The following is a 22,311-nucleotide window of genomic DNA, read 5'->3' as shown; positions in this document are numbered from 1 at the left end:
TAAGTTTCATTGTCCAGTTCCCCATTCTCATATTTGCCCACATTACTCTACTTGAGACTGACTGCCATTCAAGAAGAATAGCCTCGTATTTTGTGTTGAATACTATGGCTTCTCCTTCTTTTCCTAGATTGTCATTGCCTGAATATAACATTTTGTATTTATTGCTCAGAAAGATCTCACCAGTTTTTGTCTTTTTTGTTTCAGTCACCCCTATTATGTCGATCTGGTACTTATCTAATTCCTCAGCTAGCTCCATTTCTTTGCCATTCAGGCTTCTTACGTTGATAGTACCGATCTTTAACTCTGGTGATGTTGAGTTGGGGTTTGTTTTCAGATTTGTTCCAGTAGCTGACTTTTCGCTGTTCGCCCTGGTTCCCTGGCGAAAACAGCGGGGGCCTTGTTTAACCGGGCGACGCCCCAGCCGGCATGAAATTTTGTCATGTTGTACCATCATTTTGTATTTTGGTTTAACCAATAAGAATACAATTTGGTTGGCTAAATCCCAAATTGCCAGCCCATCCTCCTCCGAACTGTGGAATAGGATAACTAATATGATTTAGAATGTCACTGAAAATCAACTGCAAAATGTATATGTAGAACTACAGAATTGTATCTTGGTTTGTATGTGTAATGACAGTGTATGTGTTGAGAATTAACAATCCTAAGAATAAATGTAGATAAAGCTGTAATAAATTCTTTCATCACCTTCCCCCCCCCAAAAAAAAATTGATTTTATCATGTATAGAATGGAAATTATGAGAATCTAAAACTGCACAAGGGCTTTATAATGACCCTGTATATTGTATATGGCTTAATCTATCGAATAACTGCATTTAAAACTGGAGCTATGTTGTAAGGAAATGAATGTTTCTTGATAGCCTCTGCAGTAAGTCGATAAAATGTTCACTCTCCTTCTTTTCACCCATTATTAACAATAGAGAACAGAGCTAAGATTACTATTCATTTTGACCATGAGTAAGTCTATATGCAGATTATTGGCCACATACTAACACTAAACTGATTTATATCTTACTTTACTGCAAAATATTGAAGTGGAACAAAATTTTATTCTTGACGTTGTGTTATAAACAATCGCAAAACTCTCAGAAATTATTTTTTGAGCTTGATTTAAAAAACAGCCCAAGAAAATATTAGAGAATTATATTTTCATGAACACAGAAACTGCAATAAAGGGAAATGACTTAAATATCACATGCAATGAGCATGTATTTAAGGATCAACTACTGTACCATCGGTGATACAAACTAATACTCTGACCTCACAAGGAAAGCAGCAGGATAATAACACATTAAATAACACCCTCAGACTTATTAGTTAATGAAAGCAAACTGTAATGCACATTAAAGGGATAAAAATCCTATGTTGTTATATAGCCAGTAAGTGAAACTCAAGATTGAGAACTACGATCTATGAGTTTCAATGCCGAAAAACTATCGGTGAAGGCAATTCGAAGCAAAGGTGGAGCAAGCTCCCTCACTATTCTTGATATTCTCTCATAATGTAAAACACAGCTCCTAGGAGATGTAATACTGTCATTACATTATGAGGAGAGGTCACTACACAGACAGGTTTCAACCTTTTTTGAGGTCTCATCAGTGAGTAGGTAGACTTGGACGATATCAAAGCTTAGTGAAAAGAACTTACATACCTTCACTATACGAATGCCAAAAAGGTGTACTTATATTTTGTAATTAAAATGAAAAGCCAAACAGCTAGTTTTCTGGCAACTTAATAGATATTAAAGGGATAAAAATCCTATGTTGTTATATAGCCAATAAGTGAAACTCAAGATCGAGAACTACGATCTATGAGTTTCAATGCCAAAAAACTATCGGCGAAGGCAATTCGAAGCAAAGGTGGATCAAGATCCCTCACTATTCTTGATATTCTCTTATAATGTATAATATATATATATTTTACATTATGAGAGAATATATCTTCTCATAATATATCTTCCAGGTCTACCTACCCACTGATGAGAGCTCAAAAAAGGTTGAAACCGGTCTGGGTAGTGACCTCTCCTCATAATGTAATGACAGTATTACATCTCCTAGGAGCTGTGTTTTAATATCTATTAAGTTGCCAGAAAACTAGCCGTTTGGCTTTTCATTTTAATTGAAATGCACATTGTTTAATTAATATTAAGAAAGTTGTATGAAACAAAGGAATTAGAAATTTTGGGTGTTGATGAGATTGGCAAACTGTTTATTCAAGCAGAATCACGGGAAATATAGCACAGTAGATATAGGTCAAACTAATCGCTAAACAAATATATTATGAAACGACCTCTATGGAGTCAAGAGACTCATCGCAGGAGGCCCCACTCTCACATAAACAGCTCATCATACCTTGCCTTCAAGGCATTCACTGACTCTACACTCGCCATACTCTAAGGCAGTGGTGTTCAAACTTTTTTACTATGTGAGCTACTTTTCTATAAAAAGTTATTCGGCGATCTACTCTCTTTTATATAAGTTATTCAGCAATCTACTCTCTTATATAGATCACGTTCCCCCAACCTGATATCTGATTACACACAAATAAACGACTAAAAAAAATACACAACTAAAAACTTTATCATCATCATCATCATCATCATCAAATTCCTGACATGTACCTTAAAGGGGTGTACAGGATATGATAGTACTATATGAAAAATTTATATCATTATTAACTCCCTATCTACAATTTTCCTCCAAATCAGTCTGTTACTTGTCAAGACTCCACCATTATCAGATCTTATATTTCTATCGTCTAAGGCACTTTGTAACATATCAATCCACCTATATCTTGGTCTTCCTCTGGGTCGTTTTCCTGCCAACCTGGCAGAGAACACTTCTTTTGCTAATCTTTCCTCGCCCATTCTATTTAAGTGACAATACCATCTGAGCAGGAATGCATTAGCAGAGATGCTAATGCATTCCTGGATGCTGACAATGTCAAGTTCTTTCCTAATATCCACATTTTTATATGATATTGCCATTGATGTCATCTGTTCATGCCTATAATCTTTCTCAGGACTCTCATATCTGCGGTCTCTAGTCTTTGGTCAAGTGTTTTATTTCTGACCCAGCTCTCAGATCCATAAGTTAAAACTGGTTTGTACACTGTCTTGTATATAGTTAATTTAGTGTTCCGACTAATTTCTCCCTCATTCCATATGAATTTATTCAATTGACCATACCAGCTTTGTTGATTATGTTGTCTATTTCCATATTTAATTTACCATCTTCACTAAAAATCATGCCTTAGTAGTTGAAATGTTTTACTTGTTCCACAGGTTCCCTGTTCACAACACAGTTGACATTTTTAACAATTCTATCTATTTTCATTGTCTTTGTCTTTTTAATGCAGACCTTCATACCATATCTATTATAACAGTTATTTAATTTAGTCAAGGAATCTTGCAAACTTGTAGCAGATTTATTTAGAAGTATAACATCATCCGCATAAACCAAAGAGCTGACATTAACATCTCCAATTCTAATATCATGTTTAATACCACTTTCCTTCATAATGTTATCCATATAGATAACTAATAACAGAAGGGATAATGTACATCCTTGTCTCACACAAGATTTAACATTAAACCATCTTTAAATAAAGACTAAGTATTGCTTGATATAATGCCCCATTGACACCATATAACTGTAGCATATTGAATAGCTTCTCTCTTGGCACCTTGTCATATGCCTTCTCCAGATCGACAAAACTTAAATATAGATCTTCGTTATATTCCCATGCTTTCTCAACTATTTGTCGCAAAGTGAAGATCTGATCCTGACAGCCTCTATTTGGCCTGAATCCAGCTTGTTCTTCACCAAGCTTTTCTTCCACAATTCTTCTCAACTGTTTCTCAAGTATACTTGCATAGATCTTGCCAGAAACACTCAGTAGGGAAATACCTCTGTAATTCTCACATTCAGTTCTATTTTCCTTTTTATATATGGGTACTATGAGAGCTCTACTCCAATCATCGGGAATTCGTCCCTCTGTCCAGGCTTTCTGATCTATGCAGTGCAGCCACTGTAAGACTTTTATACCCCCATACTTCAGCATTTCTGGTCGAATATCATCTACTCCTGCTGCCTTTCCACATTTCAAGCCTTTGATGGCTTTTTCTACTTCAAGTATGGATATGTATTCTTGACTGTATGCCAGTTGAGTGTTTTTTACCACTGTGCTATCACTGCTTGTTTCATTTAGCAATTTTTCGAAGGAATTACTACATACTTCAAGTATATCTTTTTCTCCTGTTTTCATGTCACCTTTATCATCTCAAACTCCTTTTACAGGTTACTTTCCTCCATTTCTAAGCTTCTTCAACAACCTCCAGAATATCTTACCACCTTCTTGATATTTATATTCTATGTTCTTGCCAAAGTCCTCGATTGACTTTTGTTTAGCTAGTTTTACATAGTGTTTCGTTTTCTTACATTTGTCTCTGTATTCTCCAAGAGCAAAAGCTGACTTATTTGCCAGGAACTTTTGATATCCTGTCTTCTTTTCCTTCAATGCCTCTTTAATTTCCTGTGTCCACCATGGAGTTCTGATTTTTCTATCCTTGCAGACTACTTCACAACATGCCTCTCTGGCTGAATCAATCAGGGTTTTCTTCAAGGATTGCCAATGAATCTCCAAGGTTTGGTTCCTGTTCTCAAACTCTTTCATTTTTTCTTCAATAAGCTTTGTGTATTTTAGTCTACAGTTCACATCTGAGAGCTACTCAACATTTATTCGCTTTAAAACTTTCTTACATGTTATTCTTTTTAATATGAAATTCAATTTTATCCTGCTCAAGACTAAATAATGATCGCTTCCAATTTCAAATCCTCTGTACACTCTGGTGTCCTGCATCAGGTAGAAAACATCACTATCAACAATAACATTGTCAATGAGACTTTTTTTATTCCTTGCTTCTTCTCTCCATGTGAATTTGTGCACATTTTTATGTTGGAACATGGTGTTAGTAATAACCAGTCTATATTCTGAGCAGAAATCCAACAGGTATTTGCCATTATTATTAGCTTTGCTCTTTTCTCCAAATTTTCCCAAAATATTTTTGTATGTCTGACAATCATTTCCTACTCTGCTATTTCGATCCCCAACAAGGTCCAACTTTTCATTTTTCATTGTGTCAGTTGCTTTTTCTAAAGCATCAAAAAATTCTTCCACTTCTACCTTAATAGAACCTTCTGTGGGACTATAGGCACAAATAAATCACATTGTCCAATTCTCCATTGTGATATTAGCCAACATCACTCTACTTGAGACGGCCTGCCATTCAAGAAGATTAGCCTCGTACTTTGTGTTGAATACTATGGCTACCCCTTCTTTTCCTTGATTGTCATTTCCTGAATATAATATTTTGTATTTATTGCTCAGAAAGATCTCACCAGTTTTTGTCTTTTTTGTTTCAGTCAACCCTATTAAGTCGATCTGGTACTCATCTAATTCCTCAGCTAGCTGCATATCTTTGCCATTCAGGTTTCTTATGTTGATAGCGATCTTTAACTCTGGTGATGTTGAGTTGGGGTGTGCTTTCAGATTTGTTCCAGTAGCTGACATTTTGTTGTTCGCTCTGGTTCCCTGGAAAAAACAGCAGGGCCTTGTTTAACCGGGCGATGGCCCCGGCATGAAATTTTGTCATGTTGTACCATCATTTTCTATATTGGTTTAAGCCAATAAGAATACAATTTGGTCGGCTAAATTCCAAATTGCCAGCCCGTCCTCGTTTGTTCAGTATCCAGGTAGATACCCAACAGGGTGCACCACGAGAAGGTGAGAATTGGACATTAGGTCAAAAGCCATGGTCGATTCTCCGCATTCCTTTAAAGGCTATGTGGAGGTATTTGTGTATTTAAAAATTTATTTATCACTTTTAATTATTTTAATACAAAAAAAAAACAAAAACAAATATATTGAAATAAAATATTTATTTTTCTATTTTGGAAAATCAAAGTTAGAAAAAACAACAGATTGATTGCAAACTCACAAGTTACAGGAAATGCTGGTTGAGTAAAAAAAAAAGTTAATGTGAAATTTGGCATTCTTTGGACCTTGCAATATTTTCATAGTTAAATTGATATGAAGAAGTTGCCAATTGCAGCAAACATCCAAACAATCATTTGTAATTTGGTTTCTTAATTGATTTTTTGTGACGGTCATATTTGAAAAAAGAGGATTCTGACAAGTATGTCGATCCGAAAACACGACAGAATTTTTCACGCAATATCAGTTAATATTGGGGATTTTTCATGTGTATACTTCCAAATGACTGCATTTTTTATTGATTTTAAATGTAAACTATTCTGAATGTTTATTATCTCAAGTTCTACTTCAGCTTGGTTTATATCAAACAGCCTACTAATTTTATTTGAAATTTCTGTGTGTTCAATTTTCTTGAAATGGATTATTGATAAAAGATACAATCATTTCAATTTTTTTAAAATCTTTATATCTTGAATTTATTTCTTCCTCAACTAATTCTATTTCATGAATAAATTCTTTTAAATCATAGCGAAGCATTTCTTGATTTTGTTCAAAAAAGTTTAATAAATATGGGAGATGTCTTAATTCGCGGTCATTTATATTTTTCTTTAATAAAAGTAAGTATTGTTGGAAAGTTTTTATTGAACTTAACATGTCAATTAAATGTTTATCTCTACCTTGTAACTTTAAATTTAAATTGCTTAATTTTATACAGAAATCTACTAAAAATGATAAGTGTAACAACCATCTTTTATCATTCAATTCTGGATAAATATCTCCTTTTTCATCAAGAAAATTTTTTATATCGTTAATTAATACAAAAATCTTTTTGTATTAATTAACGATGTATTAATCTAAAAATTGACTTCTGCTGAGCCAGCAAACATTATTGTACAACAGAAGTTCCCTATCATCATCTGCCTGTAATTTAAATAACCGCCGTTGCAGGGCTTTTCCTCGAACAGAATTTACAATTTTAAATGTAATATTCAAAACATCTTTTGTGCTTAATCTTTTACTACACAGTACTTGTTGGTGAATAATACAGTGATACGTTAAAAACTCTGGATATTTGTCATTGTTTTTACATAATGAAATGAAGCCTGATTTATTACCTATCAACAGTGATACGTTAAAAACTCTGGATATTTGTCATCGTTTTTACATAATGAAATGAAGCCTGATTTATTACCTATCATTGCAGGAGCACCATCAGTAGTAATAGACACAAGTTTAAAAAGCGGAAGCTTGTGTTGTTTCACAAATTCATCAAATGCCGAAAAAAATGTCTTCTTCCCTAGTCCTTCCCAATAATGGTATAATTTTCAAAAGTTCTTCTTTACTCGAATAATCTTGAAATACCATGCGAATAAATACCATTAACTGAGCAATATCAGTGAAGTCGTTTGATTCATCAAATTGTAATGAAAACGCAACACACTGGTGAATGTCTGACATTAACCTGGCCTGGAAACATTTCTCCGGCAATTTGAAACCTTGTCTGCGGCCTAGAAGTAGTCTCTCTCTCTCTCTCTAGCAACGTCTCGAACCTAGAAACTCCTTTCTGGAAGTGGGAAACTCCTCTCTCAAGCAACGTGGATCTGGGTAGTCTCTCTGACAGCAACTCTGGACCAGGCAGCCTCCTTTCTGACAGCAATTCTGGAACCAGGACCACTTCTACTTGCTTCAGTCCCTTTTTATTAGGCCTCCTCTGCGACCTCGCATGAAGTTTGGCAACCCCCAAAGAATCGGTATGAGTCTTTCATCTTAAGTTTCAAGTTCGGCATGCCTTTTGTTCTCCTCCGCTTTCTTTTGATTGTAAGTTGCTGGCCATCAGAAAGTTGTTTGAACTCTTTCTGACTGACTTCGAAGATGTTTATTTACACTTAGAGCCTGCAAGTTTTTCTGATACATACAAGTTTCAATAACAATCTTTCTAATGCCGCCATGTACAGCTTCGGCAACAAAAATTGCCTTTGTTTTTAATACTCTAACATATTCTTATTAAAGCAGTATATACAGTTAGCTTCAAAAGAGTTATTTACAAAAACATCTAATACAAACTATACTGAGACAAACAAAGTTCATTTTTTTACAATATTCACATGGGACTTAACCTAAGTAAAAAATCGATGTAATGTGCTTTGGAATATTTAATATTTAAGCTAGAATCGAGTTTTTACACTTTGCTTATAATCGTATTCACTCGACTCGCTGTTTGACTTCCCTTGATCCAAATTAATTCATTTACCCGGACTTATAAGAAAATTACTGATTTGACAATTTTAATGAAAAATAAATAAACAATAGCAATACACTTAAAACGAATTAAAAATAATACAAAAGAATGATAAATAAAATATTATGTTTACAGTTTTAATTAAATTTGTAAGTAAGGAGGAATACACAAGAGATTGACCAAAAATCGCTCCGCGATCGACCGGTTGAACACCCCCTGCTCTAAGGTAATGCATTCCAATCACCCACTCCTCTCTGTGCAAAAAGTCTACTTCTCATCCCCTTGCTCACACCTACCTTATACAGCTTTCAGGGATGGCCTCTCACATTCCACAAGTTTCCAGATATTCTATGAAAAATTTCATCCAACATGATCATGTCTCCCCTCTTCCTTCTATCCACTAAGCTCTGTAATTTATATTCTCTCAATCTGTCTTCATATTTCACATTCCAGAAACAACTAACTTAGTCAGTCTCTGGACCCTCTCCAACATCTCATCATCCTTTTGAAAACCAGGCAACCAAATCTGTGCACAGTAATCCATATGCAGCCTTGCAACAATGGAATGAAATCTTACTTCTACATGTCAGTGTTCTTTTGCATCATTACCATAATCAGCTGTGTTTTCCTCACAATTTGATCAAAATGTCCACAAAATTTCAAGTCCCTATACACCATCTCATCCAGCTCCTTTGAAATATCCCCACCAATCCTATACTTTGCTTCCCAAAGTTTAGAACCTTATACTTTGCTACATTAAGCTGACATTCCCACACACTTGCCTATTTAGGTCCTCTTGCAAAGCTACATCTGCTCTACCTCTACTTCTCATAACTCTCCCCAACTTCATATCATCTACAAACAACTGTATATCATCATTTAAGCCTTTTCCAATGTCATTTACATACAAATTAATTAACAATGGTCCCCAAAGAGATCCCTAGGGCACACCACTTGTGACTTTCCTCTTCTGGGACATCATCCACCCCCATACACAACCTGCTGACACTTATCAGACACCCAATCTCCAATCCAACACACTAATCTACTCCCCAACCCCATCTGTTCCAATTTAACTACTAATGTGACAATCTATCAAAAGCCTTTGCAACATCTCAATATACTAAAATTTAAAATAAAGAGCAAAGGGCTTCAGTTCGCCAATGCAATCTGCATCCCAGATATTTCGGTGATAAAATAATGCTGGATCTAATATCCACTTTGCTTATCTAAATATACTACTATATATGCATACCCCTTCTCCAATGTATTCATCATCTTGTTTTAATAAGTAAGCAGTTTGCTAAAACATGATTTTCCTTTACCAAATCCAAGGTATCAACTAAAGAGAATTCTACTCCTTGTCCTCGGTAGCTTCTCCAACACCTTGACCACAACTAGACAAGCAGATTGGCCTGTAATTCAAAGCCTTAGTCTTCACCACCTTTATGAAGCAGAACAATTTTACCATCTTTCCATTCCTTTGGGACCTGGACTAATCTAAGACTCGTGTTAAAAATGTGAGTAAAAGCTATTGTTAACTCCCTAGGACATTCCTTCAAGACACAAGACACCCAGTGATGTGACTTAATGTTATATAAGTCCCATCTTGTTGCCATCAAGTTTACTCAATTCCTCTCATTAAACACCTATGTCCTCCTCAGTGTTTATCATTCTCCCATTAACACTGATCATCTTCATAATCTCATAATCATTCTTCCTTCTACTGGCCACATATCGAAAAAACTCCCTAGGATTTCTTTTAGCCTCATTTGCTAATTGCTGCTCATAATGCCCTTTTGCCACCCTTATCAAGCGAGTCACCTTAACTGCTTGCTCTTTGCACTCCTCATGTAACAAATTATTGCCACTCATCTTGTGCTACCTCCATAATGCCTTTTTCCTTCAGACTGCATACTTCACCTCTTCAGTGTTATCCATTTTACACCTACTTTATTTAATCTCCTGACCTTTGGAATACACTCAGTCATATATGATGTACAATGAGCAGTCTTATTAAAAGAGTTCTGAAACATGCAGTTAAACATTGTTTTATTGTAATTTTATGTGCTAAATTGGACATGATGCTGTTTAATCTAAAGAAAATTTAAAAAGTATGAAGATCCGACAAATAATAGTACAACTAAGCAAATTAATTAATATATTTTTTAATTTTTTTTCTTCCTACGTATTCAAGAATAAATTCATTCCTTTTGAATGATTTTTAGCCTTTTTTTGTAAATAACTGAAAGAAAAAAACATGTAATAATGCTTTGAGGGAAAGGGATATATTCAGAAAGTAGATAGGGAAAAATGTAGATTGAAAAGTCCAAAAATTTGTGAAATTAAATTACATACATGGATATCCCTTTTGTATACTATTTATATGTACAAAAATATGCTAGAAATGTGCCAAGAAGAGTCAATTCATGATGAAGGGGAGAAAGGAATAAGGTGATGTACGAATTTGTTACCAACATACGAAATCATATGCTTTATACATAAAAGTTTCCATACATATTCGAAACACTGGAAACTATCCTATCTGGGTAATAAAACAACTGTTCTCTAAAAATAGGTCCTTAAGAGTTTATTCAACAAATGTATAACTCAAATATTTTAACTGAGCTAAAAGTATTTAAATGATAATTCAACAGCTATTACTGCCACTATTTCAGAAATATTCTGGAGCTAGAACTGTTGTCAGTTGATGCAACAATATACTCTTCAAAATTGATAATGAAAGTGCTCAAATGATTTCTGATTGCTTCTACCACTTGAGATGCTAAATGTGAACAAATGAAAAATTCAAACCAAGCATCATGGTAAAGTCCCTATCATTTTCATTGAAATAAAGCCTCATCTTTGTGCTGGTCTATTCATTGAGGGATGAGACTAAATCCATGAACGTCCTGCAATTTTGTTTGAAATAATACCATCATCTCCATTTGCTTTCATTTAAAAACCATGAATCAATCTCGGGGGTGCTTAAGGGTCAAAGCTGTATAACTGAGAGGAGACATCCACATAGCCTTTAAAGGAATGCAAAGAACCGACCAGGGCTTCTGACCTAATGTCCAATCCTCACCTTCTCGTGGTGCACCCTGTTGGGTGTCTACCTGGATACTGAACGAACAAGGATGGGCTGGCAATTTGGGATTTATCCGACCAAATTGTATTCTTATTGGCTTAAACCAATATACAAAATGATGGTTTTGCATTAATGTTTCTCTTGTAATAAAATCAAAATAGCAACTGGAGATTTTCTTATATTTTTGTCTTATAATCCATTAGGGGCGATATTTAATTGTTTGCTTTAGGATGCGATCTGATCATCAGATCAGATCGCACCTGTCCACAGGTCACACCACATGGCAAACATGGTGGCAAGGAATTGGATCCCAATGAGGGTCTGAAAGACAGGACAGTAATAAAGACTCAGGAGAATTGGAGCAAAGGGAAAAAAAAAACCTAGAAAAGAATAAGAGCAAAAAAGGACCAGTACCATCACTGGGGTACTGGTCCTTTTTGTCCCCTCCACCTTGAACAAGTGCCTCATATAGAGGGTGAAGGCAGCAGATAAATCAGTAATCTGAGGTATGCTGAGGACACAGTACTTCTTTGTAATGACAAGGAAGAACTATAATGAATCCTTGACAGAGTTAATGAGATCAGCAGGAAGAGAGAGCTTGAACTCAACCCTAGCAAGACAAATATTATGGTTCTCAAAGGAAATATAGGCAGTGAAGCACCTAGAAACAAATATACCTTAATGCAGAAAGACTTGAAGTCAACAAATCAAGTATCTGATATCTGTCATTAATATATTAAGAATTGCTGTTTGGAAAACAGAAGAAGTAAATTAGGAATGGCTAAAACAACAGTCAGAGACTTGTCCAAAATCTGGAAGAATGGATTTATCTAAAGCTGAGGATTCTGGATGCAGGTGCTTTTTCAATAGTGACTTATGGATGTGAAACATGGAGCCTAAAGAGAAGTCTGATATGAAAAGATAGCTGCCTTTGAGATGTGGTGTTACAAGAGACTGTTGATAATCTCATATACTGAGAGACAGATGGGTGTTAGAAAGAATTCATAGAACTTTAAGACTTCTTAAGGGACAGTGTGTCCAAAGGACACATTGAAAAATTGAAGATGACTTCTCAAAACAGCAACAGAATGTAAAATTTCTGGAAAAATTGGTAGACCTTTAATAAGATGGATGGATGGTGCATATGGAGTGACTGGTCTTCAGAGAGTTGAAGCCTCCAGAAAAGCATACAACAGAACCATATGGCTAGGCAGGTATGACACACTGCCCAGGAACAGAGTGACATATGGCATCTGATGATGGCCAATGAATCAATGGATGAGTGGCTTGTTTTAGAGCCATTGCTATTTAACCTGTATGTTAGTGATATTAGGGAGGGAAGGAAGGGATTTCACTCAGTCTATTTAGGTCTTGTGGATTTACAAGACCTAAATAGACTGAGTGAATGTGCTCATGAAAGGGGGTTGCAAGTTAGATGTTGCAAAGTGTAAGGTTTTAAAATTCGGAAAACAAAGATAGGACGTAGACTTCAATATAATCACCTAGTTTTCAAAAAGATAAAAATGTATTGGAAAGGGTCCAGAGGCAATTGCCTAAGGTTGGTTTCTGGAATGCTGAGCATGAAGAAAGTTGAGAAGCAATTGAAGTCTTGTGGATAGGATGAGGAGATATGATATGATAAATGTATAAGTTGATAAGAGACTCTTATCATATTAACATCGAAGAGATTTTTCATAGAATGTGGGAGATGGGGGGGGGGGGGGGGGAACAAGAGGTTATCCCTGAAAACTGCATAAGAGTGGTGTGTTAAAAATGCGTAAGAAGTGGATTTTTTTTGCATGGAGAGTGGTGAACGATTGGAATGCACTGCCTGAGAGTGTGTATGACATTGTATGAGCTGTGTGTATGATAGAGAGACCTTCAACAATGAGTCTTTGACTACATGAAGGTTTCAGGATAATAAGAGTACTTTGCTATTTCATTTATTTTCCGTTTCCTGCAATTTCTTTTGTTTTATTTCTCACAATTTCATTTGTTTCATTTCCCCACAATTTCTTTTGTTTTGTTTCTGCAAAACAAAAGAAAAGACTAGAAATAAAACAAAATTTTGTTTTATTTTTAGTGATTTCTTTTGTTTCACAAGAACAGATTGGGGACAGTATTTTTTCCCTAAATTCACTATTGCATACCTCACACCACAACAAACTACATCTCTGGTGCCTGGGGGGGGGGGCGTCACTACATTGAGTGTCTATATAAAAGAAACATACTAGTAAAGGAATCTTACAAGTATAGACACAAGTGAGATTTTGCAGCTTATGGATGGTGGAGGCAGAAATCAGTCATCACTGAAAGATGACTAGAAGTGGGGTTAGACAGTCCAGGTTCTTCTCCTGGTATGTGGTGAGCATGTGGAATGGACCACCAGTAGATGTTGTGAGCGAGTGCTTTTTCATAAATGGTTTCAAGGAGAGATGGGAGAGATACTAAAGTTACTTGAGTGTCTAAATGGCTCTTCCTTGGTGAGTCCTTAGAAGAGACATGATAATAATGATAATCTCCTTGCCTTCTAAAACTAATGATTTCGAACTAATTTTTTTTAATCTGTTCATTTATTCATTGTACTTTCTTTGGAATAAACCTTGATCTGGATTTCTTAAAAATTAAGACCTATGGATATTCAGATCTCAGTTAATAAGTTTTTTCTTTCTCTTTTGCAGTTAGAAATATTCTAGTGCACTGCTATAATAATAATAATAATTATTATTATTATTACATAAACATCCAAGAACTAATTGCAGAATGGACTGCTGTACCATCAACACACAATGCCATCTACCACCTGCTACCACCACCAACAGTATTTTTTCCCTGTAAACTATGTGCATTCTCATGGCCACTTTGTCTGTATGCAGGATGAAAAACCTGAGTTTCCAGAAGAAAAAAACCTCTTGCCTATATGAGATTGGCTAACCCACTTCACTATACTGTACATTCAACAGAATTTCTATTTTTGGGATTGTGGTAAAAATATACTTAAAGTCTTTATACTACACAAAAATATAATTTGAATCTTTATTACCTTTGTGGAGAACATTTCTTATTGGTTTATCCATCTTCAAAGCTAAATGACCAAGAGTGCCAAACATCACACAACCAATAATAACCACAGTAACTATATTTACAATGGTTAGAACGATAGTATCCCTAGAAATATACATACTGCTGAAAATTACTAACGTATTAATAATAAAATGATATTTTAAATGATTTAGCAATGAGATTCAGCAATAATAAAAAAAATAAGAAGAAAAATGTGAATAATCCAAAATGTCAATTATTAAAAGATGGATCTTTATCACTTTGGGTTATTCAAATTATTAAAATAATATTTTTGTTACTAATAATTATTCAAGACAAACTTGGAAAAGGACAAATTCGAAGGATAGATTCAACCCAAATAAGGGATTGTCATGACTGAATTTTTTCTTTAAAACAAAAAGCTGAGGAACCCTGGATATATATATACCAAAGTCATCTTGCCTGTCAAATTATATGACATAAACTTTGCTTATGTCATATAATTTGATAGGCAAGATGACTTGGAACTGCACCTTTAACATTAACTGATATTTGCTTATAGCATCAGTATTAGGTTCTTGATAAGGATAGCCTTGTAAAGAAACCAAATAATATCACAACTAATATTTAAACAAAAGATAAGAATAAAAATTTGGGGTATAAACCTCAAAAGCAAATATTTTGTAAGAATTAAAATGGATCTTTGCATTTCTAATTAAATGTTTGTGGGATCATTAGATAAGTTGAAACTATGATTAAAGAATGACAGAAAACAATTTTGGGATATGAAGAATATTGAAATAAAAACTATGCAAAAAATCAGATCAATAATATTATATATCAGCTTAGATCAGCTATCAGCTAATGTCTTTTATTCCCTTATAGGTAGTAGGTGAGCTGTTTCAGCCCTATCTAACTTCCACAGACTGAGTGGGAAGTTCAATCTCCATTGGTAGCAATCAGAGATAACTGACCAAGGCTATCACTAATTTAAGTGGCCTGCAGTGAAAAGACGGCTCAACAAGTGCCACCATCTCATGGTCTCTAACACAATATTTTAAATGTCTGAAATAGCATGGGTTCTACAGTTAATTTTCTTGAATTTATGGGATGAAAAATCTGAGTTTCCGAAAGAAAAAACCCACTTGCCTATGCCAGAGATCAACTAACTCAGGAACTGGTTGAAAAAAGGATTAGCAAGTTTCTCTAGTCAGCGACTAGAATTGAACTGACAACAATCTTTCTTCGAACGATTTAGCACTGAGGAGCGTAAACACCACTTCCACTGCAGGCTCACACACACACACACACACACACACACACACACACACACACACACACATAAATATAAATATATATACAGTTGACCCTTGAACAATGCAGGGGTTAGGAGCACCAATCTCCTGCTTGGTTTGAAAATATCCTCATGTAACTTTTGACTCCCCAAAAACTTAACTATTAATAGCCTTACCGATAACATAAACAGTCGATTAACACATATTTTGTATGTTATATGTATAATATACTTATTCTTACAATGAAATAAGCCAGTGAAAAGAAAATAATAAGGAAGAGAAAATATATTTACAGTACTGTACTGCATTTATCAATACCATAAGTTTGCATCATATGTTTACAAGAAAAATGGTCTGTCTGTCAGTACCTACATCAATATTGTCTTATATGATTCAAAACACTGTAGATATTATACATATTACTAACACTATATATCAAAAGTGAAAAGATAATGTGAAAAAGAAATTATTCATGCTTATTTACAGGTATAACAATTTATGCATTGATAACAAAGAAGAAACAGACAAAGCAATCATATTTGCAAATTTGCTACATGATTGCTCAAGCAATCATGTAGCCTAGTGCAATTGCTTCACAGTAGTCTAGCCTATACACTAATGAATGAATCATTATAAATTTATTATTTTATGGTAATTAATTAAATCAATTAATAAGTTATTTTATGATATAATAGTGCACTGTTAAGTTTGTTTACCTTTCTCCCAACAGTGAATGGCCATGTACATGTTTTTGTGTGTAGGTTTTGATAAATTTTAGATTTTTTTTAATAATAGATTTGTGTGTATTTTATGGTAGAAAGTGATAAAATAGACTAGTATCTACATATAGTTTATGCATTCATGACATACCTAACTTTGTCTTAATTTTTTCAAATTGTTGAAATCTCTGAAAAAAATTTCCAATATATTAAAAAAAAAAAAAACATATAAGTGGATCTGCACAGTTCAAATCTGCATTCTTCAAGGGTCAACTGTGTGTGTGTATATGTGTGTGTGTGTGTGTGTGTGTGTGTGCACGCACACGCATACACATATATATATATATTTTATTTAACTCCCACCTGAAAGTTGGGAAACAGAGTACAAGTATATTAGTACTGTGGGTGGGCTTAGGAATTTTTCCATCTATTTTTACTTTATATCTTTTCGTTTTTATATTTCGTTTATTCATTTTTACCAGGTCCAGAAACCCTGCTCTAGAAACCAAACATAAAACTTGCTCAGATTACTTCTGGTCTCCAGACGGCAGGGCAGTGGTCTCAAACTGAGTGATGAAATCATCTCCTGCCTAAAGATAATCACAAACATCCATAGCCACAGCAAGATACAGTTTCAGAAAATATTCAAAAGAAATTCAAACAGAAGTATACATCGACACTTGAGGCAGAAAAAGAAAAGCCATCAAAAACCTGAAATGTGGAAGCCAGCTGGAATGGTCAGAAATGCTGAAATACGTAATGAAAGAGTTTTACAGTGGCTGCATTGCAGAATTTAGAAAGTTTGGTCAGAAGGTTGAATTTTAGATGATTGGAGTATAGTCCATATTCAGTTTCAATTCCCATCTATAAGAAAAGAGATAAAACTGAATGTGAGAATTACAGAGGAATTTCCTGAGTGCTCCAGATAATATTTTATTATTACTATTATTATTCAAGACCTCTGTGGAGTCAAGACTCATTGTGGGAGGCCCATCTTAGACAACACAAAGTCTACCATACCACTCCTTAAACTCATTTACCATTTTTGTGCAACACTTGAGATTAATCATGCAAGCATACTTTGAGAATGAGCTAAGAAAATGTTTGGAAGAGAAACTGGAAAATGGGGTGCTTAAGGATCAAAGCTGTATAACTGACAGGAGACCTTCACATAGCCTTTAAAGGAATGCAGAGAACTGACCAGGGCTTCTGACCTAATGTCTAATCCTCATCTTCTCGTGGTGCACCCTGTTGGGTATCTACCTGGATACTGAACGAACGAGGATGGGCTGGCAATTTAGGATTTAGCCGACCAAATTGTAATTTTCATTGGCTTAAACCAAATTACAAAATGATGGTACAACATGACGAAATTTCATGCCAGCTGGGGCGTCGCTGGTTAAACAAAGCCCCCGTTGTTATCACCAGGGAACCAGGGTGAACAGAAAAAAGTCAGCAACTGGAACAAATCTGAAAAAACATCCCAACTCATAATCACCAGAATTAAAGATCGGTACTATCAACATAAAAAGCCTGGATGGCAAAGAAATGGAGCTAGCTGAGGAATTAGATAAGTACCAGATCGACATAATAGGTTGGGTGACTGAAACAAAAAAGACAAAAACTGGTAAGTTCTTTATGAGCAATAAACAGAAAATGTTATATTCAGGCAATGACAACCAAAGAAAAGAAGGAGTAGCTATTGTATTCAACAATAAATACGAGGGTAATCTTCTTGAATGGCAGGCAGTCTCAAGCAGAGTGATGTGGGCATATATCAGAATGGGGAACTGGACAATGAGACTTATTTGTGTCTATGGTCCCACAGAAGGTTCTACTAAGGTAAAGTGGAGGAATTTTTTGAGGATTTAGAGAAAGCATCTGACACAATGAAAAAGGAAAAGTTGGTCCTTGTTGGGGATCTAAATAGCAGAGTAGGAAATGATTGTCAGACATACAAAAGTATATTGGGAAAATTTGGAGAAAAGAGCAAAGCTAATAATAATGACAAATATTTGTTGGATTTCTGCTCTGGACATGGACTGGTTATTACAAACACCATGTTCCAACATAAAAATGAGCAAAACTTCACATGGAGAGAAGAGGCAAGAAATAAGAAAAGTATCATTGACTACTACGTTATTCTTGATAGTGATGATTTCTCCCTGGTGCAAGACACCACAGTGTACAGAGGATTTGAAATTGGAAGTGATCACTATTTAGTCTTGAGCAGGATAAAATTGAATTTCATATTGAAAAGAATAACATGTAAGAAAGTTTTAAAGCGAATAAAAGTTGAGCAGCTCTCAGATGTGAACTGTGGACTAAAATACACAAAGATTATTGAAGAAAAAATGAAAGAGTTTGAGAACAGGAACTAGAGATTCAGTGGCAAGCCTTGAAGAAAACCCCGATTGATTCAGCCAGAAAGGCATGTCAGAACTCCATGGAGGACACAGGAAGTTAAAGAGGCAGTGAAGGAAAAGAAGAAAGCATATCAAAAGTTCCTGGCAAATAAGTCAGCTTGTTCTCTGAGAGAATACAGAGACAAATGTAAGAAAGCAAAACACTGTGTAAAACTAGCTAAACAAAAGTCATGGGAGGACTTTGGCAAGAACATAGAAAATAAATATCAAGAAGGTGGCAAAATATTTTGGAGGTTGTTGAAGAAGCTTAGAAATGGAGGAAAGAGTACTGTAAAAGGAGTTACAGATGATAAAGGTGACATGAAAACTGAAGAAAAAGATATCTGTGAAGTATGGAGTAATTACATCGAGAAATTGCTAAATGAAACAAGTAGCGATAGCCCAGTGGTAAAAAACACTCAACAGGCATACAGTCAGGAATACATATCCATACTTAAAGTAGAAAAAAGCCATCAAAGGCTTAAAATGTGGAAAGGCAGCAGAAGTAGATGATATCCGACCAGAAATACTGAAGTATGTGGTAAAAAAGTCTTGCAGTGGCTGCACTGCATAGTTCAGAAGGCCTGGAGAGAGAGGGACGAATTCACAATGATTGGAGAAGAGCTCTCAAAGTACCCGTTTTTAAAAAGGAAAATAAAACTGAATGTGAGAATTACAGAGGAATTTTCCTACTGAGTGTTCCTGGTAAGATATATGCAAGTATACTTGAGAAACGGTTGAGAAGAAAAGCTTGGTGAAGAACAAGCTTGATTCTGGCCAAACAGAGGCTGTCAGGATCAGATCTTCACTTTACGACACATAGTGGAGAAATCATGGGAATATAACAAAGATCTCTATTTGAGTTTTGTAGATCTGGAAAAGGCATATAATAAGGTGCTAAGAGAGAAGCTATTCAATATGCTACAGTTATATGGTGTCAATGGAGCATTATATCAAACAATACTTAGTCTTCATTGGAGTTGTAAGTCAGCAGTTAGAATTGAACGAAGTACAGGAAGATGGTTTTAATGTTAAATCTGGTGTGAGACAAGGATGTACATTATCCCCTCTGTTATTCATTATATATATGGATCACATTATGAAAGAAAGTGGTATTAAACATATCAAAATTGGAGATTTTAATGTCAGCTATTTGCTTAATGCGGATGATGTTATACTTCTAAATAAATCTGCTACGAGTCTGCAAGATTCCTTGACTAAATTGAATAACTGTTGTAATAGATATGATATGAAGGTCAACAATAAAAAGACTAAGACAATGAAAATAGGCAGAATCATTGAAAATGTCAACTGCATTGTGAATGCAGAATCTGTGAAACAAGTAAAACATTTCAGCTACTTTGGTACGATTTTTAGTGAAGATGGTAAATTAAATATGGGAATAGACAACAGAACAATAAAGCTGGTATAGTAGGAAGTCAACTGAATAAATTCATATGGAATAAGATAGAAATTAGTCGGAATACTAAATTAGCTGTATACAAGACAGTGTTCAAACCAGTTTTAACTTATGGATCTGAGAGCTGGGTCAGAAGTAAAACACTTGACCAAAGACTAGAGACCACAGATATGAGAGCCCTGAGAAAGATTATAGGCGTGAACAGATGGCATCAATGGCAATATCATATTAAAAACGAGGATATTAGGAAAGAACTTGACATTGTCAGCATCCAGGAATGCATTAGCAGAGCTAATCTCAGTTGGTATGGTTACTTAAACCGAATGGGCGAGGAAAGATTGGCAAAACAAATGTTCTCTGCCAGGTTGGCAGGAAAACGACCCAGAGGAAGAACAAGATATAGGTGGATTTATATGGTACAAAGTGCCTTAGATGATAGAAATATAAGATCTGATAATGTTGGAGTCTTGACAAGTAACAGACTGATCTGGAGGAAAATTGTAGATAGGAAGTTAGTAATGATGTAAATTTTTCATGTAGTACTATCATATCCTGTACACTCCTTGAGGAATTTGATGATGATGATGAAAAATAGTTAACAAATTGTGAAAATATAACAAGGTTCTTTATTTTGAAGATGTGGAAAAATCATACGACAAGGTGACAAGAGAAAAGCTGTCCAAAACACTGCAACTGAAACACTACAATGGTATAAATGGGACACTATACATTGCAAAACATAGTCCATCCATATGTTCATTGGACATCCACAGGTGCCATATGGTCACTCATATGCTTGGTGATGTTCCACAATAGTCCTCGCCACATTGCGAGGACTATACTATAGTCTATATATGAGTTGCAAGTGTCAGCAGACACTTGTAACTCATATATATGTCATACTATGTGGGAAAATGGTGTTATGTAAAATGTGTGAGAGAAGGATGCGCACGCACGCACGCACGCACGCACACACACACACCTCGTTATGAATGAAAGTGACATTAACCCATATATCAAAATTGGAGATATTAATTTCAGCTCTTTACTAATTATGCAAGATTATGTTATACTGGATAGAAAGACTTTCAAACACTATGTATAATTAGAAATAAAGTGGTTTTTATTTGGTCGTAAATAACTATGAAGATAATGAAACCTATTAGTTTCTCGACTAAGACTTGCAGCTTCTTCTGGGTAAAAAAACACATAAAATTAAATGTAATAAAGGTAAGCATGTACTATAACATTACTAAAATAAACTATGTAGGAATCTTTACAATATAAATTGACTGAAACCAAATGGAATGCAGCATGAGTTAGCTATTGTTTGGCAATGTGTGCAGACAGTTGGCTGAAAAGTTGAAGTCTGATATACACAAAGATCTGATAAGTGATTTCCAAATATTGCACAAGATTAATCCTTAATTCCTATTAAGTGTAATTCTCGTGGTAGGCTTAGATGTTGGTTATACATTCTTACTAAATTCTTCTTCTTCTTCTACAGCTTCTCCCACTTAAGTGGGGTCACTGTTGATGATGAGTCTCCTCCACATCCTCCTGTCTTGGGCTGTCACCACATCCAAGTTCTTCATCCTCAGGTCCTCTTCTACCAGTTCCCTCTATCTCTTCTTTGGCCGCCCATGCTTCGTCCTTCCTTGCACATCCATCTGCATGCCCCTTCTTCCCACATATTCGTCCTCCATCCTCATCACATGACCAAACCATCTCAACCTTGCCTCCTATATCTTCGCTCCTAAGTTCGTAACTTTCACTGTTCCCCTCACATAGTCATTTCTCAGACGATCCTTTCTGGTCACACCGCACATCCACCTAAGCATTCTCATCTCTGCTACTTCCATCCTGCTGATGTTATTTTTCTTCAGGGCCACAGTTTCTATAGCATAAGTCATGGCTGGCCTCACTACTGTCCTATAGATTTTGCTTTTCAGATTGATCGGCACCATCTTATCGCATAACACTCCAGCCATCTCCCTCTAGTTCCTCCAACCCACTTGTATCCTGCATCCCACTTCCTTCTCAGCTCCTCCATCTTCCTCCACTGTTGAACCTAAGTATCTAAAGTCC

The 22,311-nt window shown here is 35.3% G+C and overlaps 1 protein-coding gene across 1 annotated transcript in view; it reads right to left on the bottom strand.

The window, feature by feature from the left end:
• Positions 1–22,311, bottom strand: part of LOC150107817 (sodium-dependent dopamine transporter-like) — a 361,184-nt gene that overhangs the window by 217,752 nt on the left and 121,121 nt on the right. Inside the window, exon 6 of the mRNA XM_090392068.1 lies at positions 14,386–14,510. Within this exon, the coding sequence (XP_090248194.1) occupies positions 14,386–14,510 (125 nt within the window). The remainder of the gene's footprint in view (positions 1–14,385; positions 14,511–22,311) is intronic.

This window comes from Typopeltis vanoorti, chromosome 4 (assembly GCF_054136105.1).
Source record: "Typopeltis vanoorti isolate ZY-2024b chromosome 4, IOZ_Tvanoo_1.0, whole genome shotgun sequence".
NCBI classification, from domain to species: domain Eukaryota; kingdom Metazoa; phylum Arthropoda; class Arachnida; order Uropygi; family Thelyphonidae; genus Typopeltis; species Typopeltis vanoorti.
The sequence above is the reverse complement of the archived record's forward strand: the minus strand, read 5'-3'. Positions and strand labels throughout refer to the sequence as shown.